The 12357-nt window shown below is 41.5% G+C and overlaps 1 protein-coding gene across 2 annotated transcripts; it reads right to left on the reverse strand.

Annotated features, from left to right (window-relative positions):
* Positions 1-434: 434 nt before the first annotated feature.
* Positions 435-11692, reverse strand: dpysl5a (dihydropyrimidinase like 5a). 2 transcript variants are annotated; one of them, XM_028000674.1, is made up of 13 exons: positions 11532-11692; positions 9147-9417; positions 6090-6248; positions 5525-5704; positions 5330-5398; positions 4547-4591; positions 4366-4441; positions 4111-4267; positions 3876-4017; positions 2922-3064; positions 2606-2813; positions 2336-2504; positions 435-1990 (listed from the first exon to the last, which is right to left on the reverse strand). In XM_028000674.1, the coding sequence occupies exons 2-13, from the start codon at positions 9405-9407 to the stop codon at positions 1905-1907; spliced, it is 1695 nt and encodes a 564-aa protein (XP_027856475.1). In that variant the 5' UTR covers positions 9408-9417; positions 11532-11692; the 3' UTR covers positions 435-1904. The 2 variants fall into 2 exon arrangements, with proteins under 2 accessions (XP_027856475.1, XP_027856474.1); XM_028000673.1 differs by lacking the exon at positions 11532-11692 and adding an exon at positions 9516-9837.
* Positions 11693-12357: the final 665 nt, after the last annotated feature.

Raw genomic sequence — 12357 nt, forward strand, 5'->3', positions numbered from 1 at the left:
TTATTGAGTTAGCCTCAAGCTCTTCCATCTAACAGTGGCTTAAAGTTTACTTTTAGGACAAAAACTTGCCTTAAATCGTGCCATAGAATAAGACAATGATCTTAAACAAAACAGAAAAGAAAATAATCAAGCTGCTTACAATAATGTTGCTGAACTTTAAGAGCTGTGCAGATCTGAGTGCATGCAAACCTGAAATAATGATAGTGTGGAGTCTGCTGTTTGTTTTGTGCCTTTCAGATTAAATGTAAATAATTTTGTAACCTAGTAAGAGCAAATATGTACGAAAGATGCATTCTTAATAATACCCTGTCTCCGATTCCCCTCACAGGCATTTTATCACTTCTATTTCTAACATATTTGAAAAGTGTGTTTTGTTTTGCAGGCGTTTGAGGTGAACGTAACGGTGCGAAGCAAAAATACTCGAAAGCCAAGCATGTGATCCAGCCCTTATCAGTGCTTCGACGCAGGCTATGGTTTCACTGTGGTTTATTTGCACTTCAATCATGTGATAAAGAGCTGCAAGACAAAAACAGGAGAAAGAGGAATTCAATGTGACAACACATTGTTCAGCACCAGTGTACAGTACGTTTGGGAGGGGAAAGACACTGCAAGAGCCACTGGAGCATCACAGGACTACAGAAATAGAAACGAAAGAGCAGTAAGCTGTGCATATTCCGGCCTCCACTTACAAACAGAATAAAACCAGGTACTAAGAGACTTATTCACATGTAATTATAAGTGTGAAATTTACAAACTAAGAGCAGAAAACTTTAAAAAAGACAACAAAAGTACTAGTGCCTTTCTGTTCTAGCTAAACAATCGTACATACTGTTAACATCTGAAGGCATGTAGACACCTGGCACTAACTTCCCAACGCCAACACACAGTGAAAAAGCTTCAACTTCCCCACATATTTCACAGTGGTGACGTTAGCTCGGAAGTGTTGGCGGGAGCATTTAAGCTCCGCCCCCAAAAGCACCAGGACAGAAATGACAGTGACTGACAGGTCATGATGTACGCACTTTTTGTTTGAGGGGGGCGTTTAGGTGTTGAAAAGGCCATCTGGGTGAGACTTTTTGTTCAGTGTGGAAACACTTATGATCATAAAGAAAAGCAAAAATGAATAGTTGTGCTTGACATGATAGTAGCGATCATAACACACACACACACACACACACAGAAAAAAAAAAGAGTCACGGTGGAGGTTCATTCACATTTAGTGGGGTGGAAAAAGAAACCCGTCCTGCTGTAAACATCAGCTGAGACGCTAATCTGAAGTCCTTCATCTTTTTGATCCCCAGAATGCGAAACAAATCAAACATGAAAATATATACAAATAAAACAAATTAAAAAAAGGAAAGCTTAGGCAATTTTTTCTTCCATCAGCTGATCAAAACCGATGAGTTGTTGTACTACATATACAATAGTTACAATTCATTCGCCACGGCCCGCAGTAAAAATCGTCTTGTGACATTAAAGGATGTAAAAAGGCATCTAAATAGTAATACATGACACAAGTGCAAAAGTTGTTTCTTACAGTGAGGTAACACAATTGTTTCATAAAAACAATGTTTTCTAAACTATACAGTACAGTGCTTTCCCCTAACATGATCCAAAAAAAAAAAAAAAACTAAAGGAACTCAACAGCAAATGTTTTTTTTATGTTGCTTTCATATTTGGTTACCTTTTGACTGAATTTTGGTCGCTGTTACCACGTGACAAATGTTTCTCATTCAGCAAATCGACATGGATACGGTTTTATCGTCTTAAATAACAGCAAAATTCAAGATAGAAAATAATAAAAATTAAAAAATGTGACTCGATCGCTTCATACAGAATCGATTTGTTTTAAAACAAAGATGAGTCGCCTTGCTCCTTCCCCGCGTTGGGCTTCATCTAACCGGTTACCAGATCCCGCTGGATCTCCCTCCAGGAGGGGCCAGGATCCGAGCCGAGGATCTCTTTGGAATGTTGTCGTCAATCTGAGCACCTGCAGCCGCGGAGAAAAGGGGAATCGTGTGAGTTCAGCAGCAAAAAAACCCCAAAACAAAACAAGTCAGTGTCTGTTTTCTCTCAGGTTTCTAACCTGTAGGTAGATTTAAGAAATGAAGATTGAAACTGCTCCTGGTTTAGTTCAAGGGGTTTCACCTCCATGTAAGGGACTGTGTAATGTGTAACATTTCTAACCCGACCTCAACGGTCTCTACGGCGCCCTCGTCAGGTCATTTTTAAATGATGCCCAGATGCACCAGAAGTACCGACGTCCATTTATTGCTTAAAATAAATCAAACTAATTTCGCCACGGAGCAGAGGCTTGTTCGAGGCCAAGTCTCACCAGACAGGCTGAAGCTGGACTCATGGAGGTCCCTCACGCCGCCATGACGGGTGCAGGGGCGCGTTGGGGTGTCCAGATCCGGAGCGCCCGTGTCCCTCTTTCCCGAATTCACCACGGCAACAACATCACCGTTGTAGGGCTCCCGCTCAACAGCTTTCACCGCCTGGCTCTGGCAGAACAAGAGGATCGGCAAATGTGGACAAATCAAACCAGGAAAACCTGTCAGTCACCATGGCGACTAGAGGAACATTCATGTTGTAAGAGTTTTACCTTTTCTCTCTGGACCATCTTCTTGTAGAGGTAATCTGGGAAAGTCCTCAAAGGGCAGAACTTCCCAGAACCCTCTGCGCACGTGAACATGCCGTTTTCATAGACCAGACGCCCGCGGCTGATGGTAACCAGGGGCACACCGTGACAACGCAGACCTTCGTACAGGTTTACGTCGCCTCCCTGGAACTGGTTTTCCACTGAGATGGTCCTGCAGGCAGATGTCAGAAGAGAGACGACCCGGTTCAGTCAGACAAAGGCTTGATTGGGCTCAGAGAGAGACAAGCTGGTCGATGAGTGTGTGGATCAAGTTTCATACTTGGATCCCTCGGGGTCCCAGACCACCAGGTCAGCATCTGCTCCGGGGATGATCCGGCCTTTCCGGGGGTACAGGTTGTAAATCTTGGCCGCATTAGAGCTTGTGACGGCAACGAAGCGATTCTCGTCCATTTTGCCTCCAACCTGCCAGGTAAAACAAAAATAAAGTTTGTCAAATTTAAAGGTTGAAATGGAAGGGCCTCTGGAAACAATTGTTATCTGACATGCTGTGAAAAGTATTTGTTTTATTCTGCTTTTGGTTTGCAGATACACCCCAATGTTTCAGATCAGTAAGCAAATTTTTATATCAAAGAAAACCTGAGCAAATACTAACAGCAACTTTCAAGTGATAATTTTATCTGCTACAGGAAAAACGTTTCCTTAACTGACCTGAAAAAACATTCGTCTTTTACATTGTCATATCCTGACCTTCCTTATTCACAAACGTCTTTTAATTCAGAACCACGGGACGGTTTTCAACTGTTGTTAAAGCCACACCATCTCAACTGAATTCCAGACTTTGACTAGGCCACTCAAAATTCTTATTATGTTACGTTTTGAAACTTTTTAGCTTAGTTCGTGTCGTCGAACAGGTTCAACTAAAAGCTGAATGAACCCAACAAGTGCATTTACAGTAAAGTCCAATGTTATCCACACAGGCTGGCAGATTTAAGTTACAAGTGATCTTTTAATTTCCATAGATGTTTACATATTTAAAATTAATTTAAAACATTTTGCGGTGTTAATTGTAGACATTTTAACAATGCGTAGACACTGACTACTGAATTCTGACAACAAAAAAAAAGAATTAAAGAAGAAGAAATCTTTACAGAGCAAATGCTTGAAAGGCAGTATTTTTTTTCTATGATCTGTTTTTATTCCCCCAGTGAAATTGGATTTCCTATTTGTGGAAGTTCTCTGGCTGCCGAAGCAGGAACAAAAGAGCCACACATACCACCCCCCTCTCCCAGATGACGCTCATACGGTCCTGAATGCCTGGAAGGCCGTGAGGGATCTTTGTGAAATCATCCTTGCCCATGGCCCTCTGTTTGACTGTGAACGGACGGTGATCGGACGCCAGGACGTTTAGAGTGTCGCTGTGGCGGGAGTGAGGAAGGCAACAACAGTTTAGTCGCCGACACAAACTCCATCTGCGATCGTAAGTGAGAGACTGTGTGGCGTTTCCTCACTTTCCCAGCAGACTCATCAGGATGTTTGGAGTGCTGGGGTCCAGGCGGAGAGGAGGCACCGTGACGTGGGCGGCTGCGTGAGACCAGTCCAGGTGATAGTACTGCATGCCGTTCAGGACAGCGTGGGCCGTGGTCGTCTCTCCGTGGACAACCTTACCTGCGGGCGAACGAAATCAGAAGAAAAACAAGGAAATGCTCACGGTATAAGAGTAGGGTACCTGCAGACGAGCAATTTAAAAGTGAGCTAGCTTCAACCTTGCATCTTGGCTGAAGCCACCACATCGCCTGCAGACATGCTGGACACATTGACGAGATAGATTGGGCAGTGGGCCTGAAGATGAACGAGAAAAAAAATTTTTTATAGCAATCCCAGCACCTCTGTCGGGCTGTGGAGACTGTTTTATGTTTATGATTAATGCCAAAGTTTAACTCTCACCCTGTTGGCTATCGTGATTGCCCTGTGCGTTGCTTCTGCTTCCAGCTGCAAACCACACAATGAGTCAGAAATTATTCTGTTCGACTGCAATAATTTACAGTGTCTTGCAAAAGCAACTATGACCTTTCTTGTATAATGCAGCCACCACCATTTTTCACTATGACTGTGGTCTGTTTTGGTTCAATTTCACAAATATGCACCACTTTTATCACAAGAGTAGAGAAGCATTACTATCCAGAACCTCAAATGACTCTTTAAAAAAATAGAAGATAACATCATTTTTTTAATATAAATTCAGACTCCAGAATTTGTTTTCATTTTATTTTGGTTTAAGAAAAAAGAAAAACAGGAAACTTTTGCAAAAAGAGAATGAATAAATCATCTTTAATGCTATATTTGCGGAAAACCCGATAAGAAAACAACAAAAAACTGAAAAAAACCTACAATAAAGCCCAAAATTATCTTTACTCCTTGCAGGTTTAGATATACAGTAAAAGATTTTTTTTTCATTGGACTTCCAGGTAAAATAATCCCTAAATTAATTGATTAAAATTGTTAATATTGCATAAAAACGCATTAATAGCCACACACTAGTGGAGGGTTGGAAGTGTAAAATTTGGCTCCGGCACCACAGGTTGCAGAAATCGTGTTCTGTAAGAAAAAGTTTTATATAGGCAACATATTTACAGAGATTTTATTGATATCGCTGACCAGACTGGAGAAGTGAAAAGTTATTTTATCTAAGGTCTAACGACAGCGGCTGGTTAATTTTGAGTCTCCTACCTCTTCAGGTCGACTGACTTCAATCCCCTCCGGGCCACTGATCCCGAGGTCTAACGCTTCCTTCGCACCCTGAGAAGACAAGGCAGCGCATACATGTTTATTATTATTATAAACTTTTCGAATACATATATGTTGAAATTATCAATGTTTTGTTATGCTGGTATTGTGTCCTTCTACACATGGATTCTTCCTAACCTCGGCGACCAGCTCCCCGTTCTCAGCGTGGACCCTTGCAATGGCCCCGATGTCCTTACAGTGCTGCAGGGCCTGGAAGAGTTCGCTGTCCCTCAGCATGAACGTCTCCTTGTAGGCCATGAACATCTGGAAGGAGTTCACTCCTTTCTCTCTCACAAGTTTCTCCATCTCATCGCGCACCTGCACACAAGAAAATAGTCCAGGTGTTGATGGATGGGCATAGGAGCCAACAATACTTGGCAAAATTTGCACATCTAGAGACTGAAAATTGTATCCATTCTTCTTTGCAAAATAAGTGGACCAGAATCTGATTGGATGGCTGTAGGTGCAGTGTTTGCTTTCTGCCACATGTAACATTTGGGACAACTTGACATTGTTTAACATGGAGGTCTGCAGATGTAAATGGACAAAATGTGAAAAGAAAATGTGAAAAAATATAACAGAGTATTACTTCCTTAATTTTAAAAGGTACTGTAAAACAGCTTGCTTTAGTAGATACAATGTGATCAATGTTGAAGAAGGTTGAAAACATATTTTTAAGAGAGGGAAGTGCATAGTTTCGTACCTTGGGTCCCCACCATGTAACTCCGACATGAAGAGAGTAATCACAGCAAGCTTTGGGGTCAGCCATGCTGCGGCACTTCTCGTACGCTTCCAGCAAAGACTCATTCTTCTCTGGCAGAACATGTCCGATCACCATCGTTGTACCGCCAGCTAAAGCAGCCTGGAGGAAATCCCAAAAACAGCCTTTCATATGTCTGGGTGGATGGATAGCCAGCTAGCTATCTAGCTATTAAGCTAGCTAACCAGCTAGATAGTCAGATAGCTATCTAGCTATTAAGCTAACAAGCCATCTATCCAGCTAACAAGTTAGCTCGCTAGATAGAGCTGACTAGCCAGCTAGCTATTAAGTTAGCGAGCTATTAAGCCAACTAGCCATCTAGCTAGCTAGCAAGATAGATAGATAGATAGATAGATAGATAGATAGATAGATAGATAGATAGATAGATAGTCAAACTAAATGGTGCATGAGACACATACTTAGCATGAAAATGAGAAAAACTATTAAATCTGTAAAAAGGTAATTGCTTTAAAAGCAAAGTGTATATCTTTTGAATATATACTAGTTTTTTTTTATGTACTTTTTTTTTTACATGTTTTCAAGGCATAAATTAACTTAAACATAGGTAAGAAAGCAGAATGTAAAATTACCAATATAAAATTACCTTTAATGTTCATACAATAATAGTTAATGTGCAAACATTAACCTTTAATATTTATTTATTTGTTTATTTCATTCATTTACAGTTCAAAATGAACATGTCACAAGCTGACATAAGCACGTTTTGAATAAAATATATTATGTAACATTACAGAATAAGCCAGTAAATATTTACAGAACCACAATCTAAAAATCAATACAGCCTCATCCCAAACCATGAACCTTAAGACCTTTAACAATGATCCTTATATGTGAAGCATAAATCTATCAGTAGTTAAAGCACCAGACTGATGGCTCCTCATGGTGCAATCATGAGCTATTTGAACCCATTACTATGTTATTACTTTACGACCTCAGTACTTAATAGTTTTCCAGCCCCTAGAAGCAGATTTACTACAGTAAAACTGGGTAACTCCAACCACTGAGGACAGAGCGTGTTTTTGTGTATGAGTGCCTGCCTCAATGAGCATCTGCCAGCTGACCCCAGGGGGACTGTGGAGGAGAATGGCAGAGGGAGAGGGGTGTGTGTCTGAGGACCATTGTTCCTCAGCACAATGGCGTGAGTGAAAAGATTTGCGGCAGTCTTTGCAGCAGCCCGTCGGTATCCATGGAGACGGCTAGCGAGCTACATTTGTCCCCAGGCAATTTTTTTTTTTCCCGGTGGCATCAGGGAGGAGACCAGAGAGGGGAGGATGAGCAGGGAGGAGAGGGAACAGTTGTAAGTGTCTGTGGGTTTGTTCGACATTCAGCGTCCGTCACCTTTCAGCTCACGTCGTTGTAAAATGCTACAAAGTGACGAGTCATCATGGACGCCGAGAGGAGAACGAGACATCTGATTTATTTATGCAGGATAACTCCTTTAAGTAGATATCAGCCCTGCTCACAGAATATCTTAAAATGACACTGAGGTAAACGAAGAAAGCTCTGAAAATTGGGACTCCTATAGAAAGAAGAAATTTTTAAAAATGAAATAAATGTGCTTTTCTTATCTTAGCGCATGTCTGTTTCCTACAGCAACCTGTTCTGCTGTTACTTTTTCATGTGGATTTTTACAGGAATCAGCTGATCTCTGTCCAACATTCAGCTGGATATCTTCTTTTTTGAAGAACTCTCAATGCCTTGATACAGGAAAGCAAAGACTTACTTTTTTTTGGTATACATTATTAATTTCTTTGTCTGCACTGCTGATTAACAGGAACCAATCAGAAATAACAATTTTCAGCCAGATAAGGCCTGATAGAAGCAACAGCACTCTTTGGTGTGAAAGCTTTTCCTGAGTGAAGAGCTATTTCAGGGTCACTGCTCAGTGTTTAGAATAAAAAATGAAGAAACACAGAAACGTAAAGGGAAAGTGTATTTCCTACAACCTGTTGAAATACAGTATGTCTGATATTCATTCAGGCTGCTAGCATCCTTGCAACCTTAGCGACTCTGTATTTAGTGATTATTCAGGAACATGTATTAACTAGAGTTAATAGTAGTTAAAAATAGATTTTTACACAAAAACAATAAGAAGCAAAGTAAGATACATTTTCTGATTTTATCAAGAGGATTTTTGAGACCTGAGACTGGAAAGAGTGCATTTTATTTTTTACTCCTCTTCAAGAAACAAATAGTTTTACTTTTCTCTCCTCTAGTGCCCCTTACAACTATTGCCAATTATGCAAATTAGACTATGACACGGGGATTAGCATCTTTTAATCGATTGCTACGTCCTGACTAGATTTGCCAACACATGGTAAGCCATGCTGACATTGCTTACAGCATAACAAAAGGCTGAAGACAACTTAAAAATGCGACCTGCAATCATTTTGTCTTTGTTTTCAAGCAGCCAAAATGTTCTATTTCTTAGACGGAAATCTGAAGTGGCTAAATTGTGTATCAGCAAGTCCAACCACTGCCAAATTCAAGCTTTCATTCAAGCTGCTTGTGTGATTTGGTTAAATTAACATAAATCTTGCCCTCATGCTATCTACGTTAGATATCATGATAATGATCTCTAAAGTTACTGAATCTGTTCTCAAAAATCTATACCACAGCCTTAGGAGCGTCAGTTAAAGCTTTGTGCTGAGAGTAACTGTGTGCATTTTGCAATAGAAAACTCAATATAAGTGAAAATCAACTAGATTTGTTCAAGGTTGTGTTTTAGTTTTAACCGAGTCTGAAAAGTTCTCCTTAGAGTAACCACAGCAGGGCATTTGATCCAGGAATACAAACAGGGATCAAAAGCACGATTCATCACTGACATCTCGGCTAAAATTAGCAACTGAAAACATTTGGACAAAATTACACCAACTAACCTGAAATCCAGATTTTAAAGCTTCACACCCCAACACATAAATCAACATCTTCCACTGTCACATAAAGTTTCCTCCACTCCTCTTTCCTGCAGGGTGCTACCTTGGTGCCGCTGTAGTAGTCGTCCGCAGTGACGGCGTTCATGAAGGTCTCCTCCAGGTGGACGCTGGTGTCGATGCCCCCGGGAAGCACCAGCTTCCCCGAGGCGTCGATCACTTTGGCTCCGCCGGGGATCATCAGCTCCTTCCCCACCTGCTGGATGATGCCGTTCTCGATGTAGACGTCGGCCTCCTGCGTGCAGTCGTCGTTCACCACCTTGCCGCCTTTTACCAGGATCCGCACCATCGCTGAGCTGGAAGACATGGCTGTCGCTCTGCGACGCAAAGAGAGAAACGCACACATGTTCAGGAGCGCTTGAGTGCCTTTCTTGGTCCAAATACACAAAAAGAGAAAAGGCTACAGATAAGGTACCTCATTCTGAGACAGTTTGAGGAGTTTAACGAGGAGAGAAGAAGCTCTGGGATGCTACTCTGTGATGGGTCTGTCACGCTGTGACTGACATCAGCCACAGCGCTGAGAAGGCTGTGTCAGTCACCGCCTGAAACCTGACGTACTGTCACAGTGACGCAGTGGGAACAGAAAGAAGCTGAGTCCAGTTGTAGGTCACAATGAGGCGAACAAGGGTCAATAAGGCCATTATTATATAAAAAAGGACGGCCAGTCATTCAGCAACGTACAATGACCTGCATCACACTGGGATAAATCTGACAAATATATCCTTACAAAGCCGAAATGAGCGAGCTAGCTAGCTAGTTAGTTAGTTAGTTAGTTAGTTAGTTAGTTAGTTAGTTAGTACAGGTAATGTAGTCATCAAGTTAGCAAACAAACAAATGATTATTTAGTCCACAAAAACATAACTTAATGCGCGAGGACAAAAATGACTGAACACCTGACTTCATTTGAGTTCTAAATAAAGGGAAGGGTAAGATTGGTATTCTATCCTTCCCTTTTACCCTTCAATTGGTATTGAAGGGTAAAATTCAATACCAAAATTTAGTAGTTAATGTTACTAGATTCTGACCATTATGGCACATCAATTGTACTATTATGTTTGACTACATTTTAAAAGGCGACTAAAATTTACTACCATCCAAAAGTCATTTTTATAGTGCACTGTTTGACTAAGCAGCCACTAATTATAATAATAAAAAAAGAACAAACAAGCAAATAAACACATCAATAAAGCCTAATAGTGTAATATAGAAATGATCTAGAATCTGTTACTTTAATGTAATTTTTGCTTGACTTGAATAATGACCAGTTCTACTGTTTATTCAAAGTAATTTGAATAACTGTATCTGAAACAACAGTGATCTTTCAGTAGGTTAAAATAAAGGGAAAACAATTCGAACTGCACATTTTTTTTTAACTATATATATCTTTGTGTGTGTGTGGGCGTGTGTGTGTGTGTTTTTGAGAACTTAAATAATTGTAAGTTTGCCCCTCGCTGGTTCTGAACCAGCTGAGTGAATTTAGGTTACGGTCCGCGATTAACGATTCATGAGAAACAAAGAAGCAATCTCCTGGGTTCCTCCCCTCTCCTTCCCTGCGCATCATTTGTGGTGATGATGTTAGGAGCTGTGCGTGGACGTGGAGATGCTGTGTGCCTCCACCGCCTCCCTAGATCCGTGCGTGCTTGCGTGAAGTGCAGGATGCGTGCGTCTGAGGGTGCGGCAAGTTTACTGCAAGGCATGGCACTCCTTCACGCTTCCAGATCTGACGCCTGATAGTGGGAGAGGTTCTGGAGAATCCATCAGAACCTCCGCTAACAGGTCGAACTGCGCTGTTGCTCCGCTATGATCTCACTTGTTATGTGTATTATTATAACACAGAGGTGATCGGTGGTGGACGGCGTGGAAGTTGCTTAAACGGGCCTCTTTGAAGAATGTTAGGAAATTGTTGTATAGTAAATAAATACGCTGATTCACGCAGGCGGTTCATTTAATGGGATCGAATTCAGGCCCAACTTTTGTTTCTGATTCATTTTTGCGCGCACACGCATAAATAAAAACCTACCCCGCTCCCACTTTTAATCTATAAATGATTCCTGTAAATATGCAGATTTGGCATGTTTGATCCAGGCGTAGTCAAAATGATGACACATGACACAAAGAAACCGGTCTCCATCATGATCAGCTGCACAGCCCGCATCCAAGACTCCAAAAGGAAAAAGGAAAAACCTCCCCACTGCGCGCCCTCTTCACAGTAAGGTAATGCTGGCGATCTAAGTGGCCAGACATTAATTAAACCCTGCGGCCCGTCTGGACGGACGGGGAAGGTGTGGTTGAGCTCCAGGGTGTGAATGGCACCGTGTAGCCGCAGGGGAGGGGGGATATGGGAACAAAAGTGTCCGGGTAGCAGGGGTGGTGATTAAGACGCAGAAGCCCGCTGGCCTTAATAAAAATCGCTAATATGTGGAGCACATACCTCCAGGTTGGGCCTGTTGCAGCTGCTCCAATCCGCGCTCTGGTTACTTTCTGACCGGAACAGAAGGCAACACAATCCGTGGACGGCCCTGCCCAAGCAGATACACACACCAGATGGATATCTTCCCGGCCGGTCTGGGACCAGCACACCGCAGCAGCATCAGCGTCAAGTCAGCGAAGCGGATTGAATTGAAACGTCTGGTGTGCCCCTTCAAAATAAAAGTCACATGAACTCAAATACTATTTTACGTTGTGGTTCGAAATGAATAATGGACTTTAAGGAAGTCACAGAAATAAATAAATCTAATTTTGCCAGGCACAATTTATATTTGAGCTTCTGGAGTTAAAGTAACATACTTGTAATCTAAAATACAATACAGTACTGCAAACACTAATGTTCTTTAGATGACTGTTGTTGGTTTAAACAGCAGAGTTTACACGAGAACGTAAATATTAACTGGTCAAAATAGATTTATGTTGTAGTTAAACAATAAAAATACTAACAAATAAACTAAAATTTTTATAATTGTAATTTTTTTTGTCGGTAAAATAAGTCTCGTTACCTGTCATAATCGTTGGTCCACAAACAATTGCGGCTACAAAAGGCAAAACAAAACAAAACTCTGTCAAGGAATAAAAATACCCACATAAAAAAAATATGAATTTCTGCCTTTTATTTTGTAGCAGCAACCCTTATCGTCCGGTGGCGATTTGTGTGTCGTTTTTAGCTCACCTTCCGCGCGCCGCAGCATCCACGCCGCGAGACGCCCCAATCAGCGGCGCTGCGTGAAGGCTGGTCTCCTCAACAGCCAATCACAGCAGACGTA

Source organism: Xiphophorus couchianus, chromosome 19 (genome assembly GCF_001444195.1).
Source record: "Xiphophorus couchianus chromosome 19, X_couchianus-1.0, whole genome shotgun sequence".
Classification (NCBI taxonomy): domain Eukaryota; kingdom Metazoa; phylum Chordata; class Actinopteri; order Cyprinodontiformes; family Poeciliidae; genus Xiphophorus; species Xiphophorus couchianus.

What these genes read in the sequence shown, in the direction of transcription:
- dpysl5a (XM_028000673.1), bottom strand. An exon ending in CAATCACGATAGCCAACAGG is followed by an intron (nt 4,442 to 4,546) that starts GTGAGAGTTAAA and finishes GTTCATCTTCAG; the next exon opens with GCCCACTGCCCAATCTATCT. An exon ending in AGATGGTCCAGAGAGAAAAG is followed by an intron (nt 2,505 to 2,605) that starts GTAAAACTCTTA and finishes TTGTTCTGCCAG; the next exon opens with AGCCAGGCGGTGAAAGCTGT.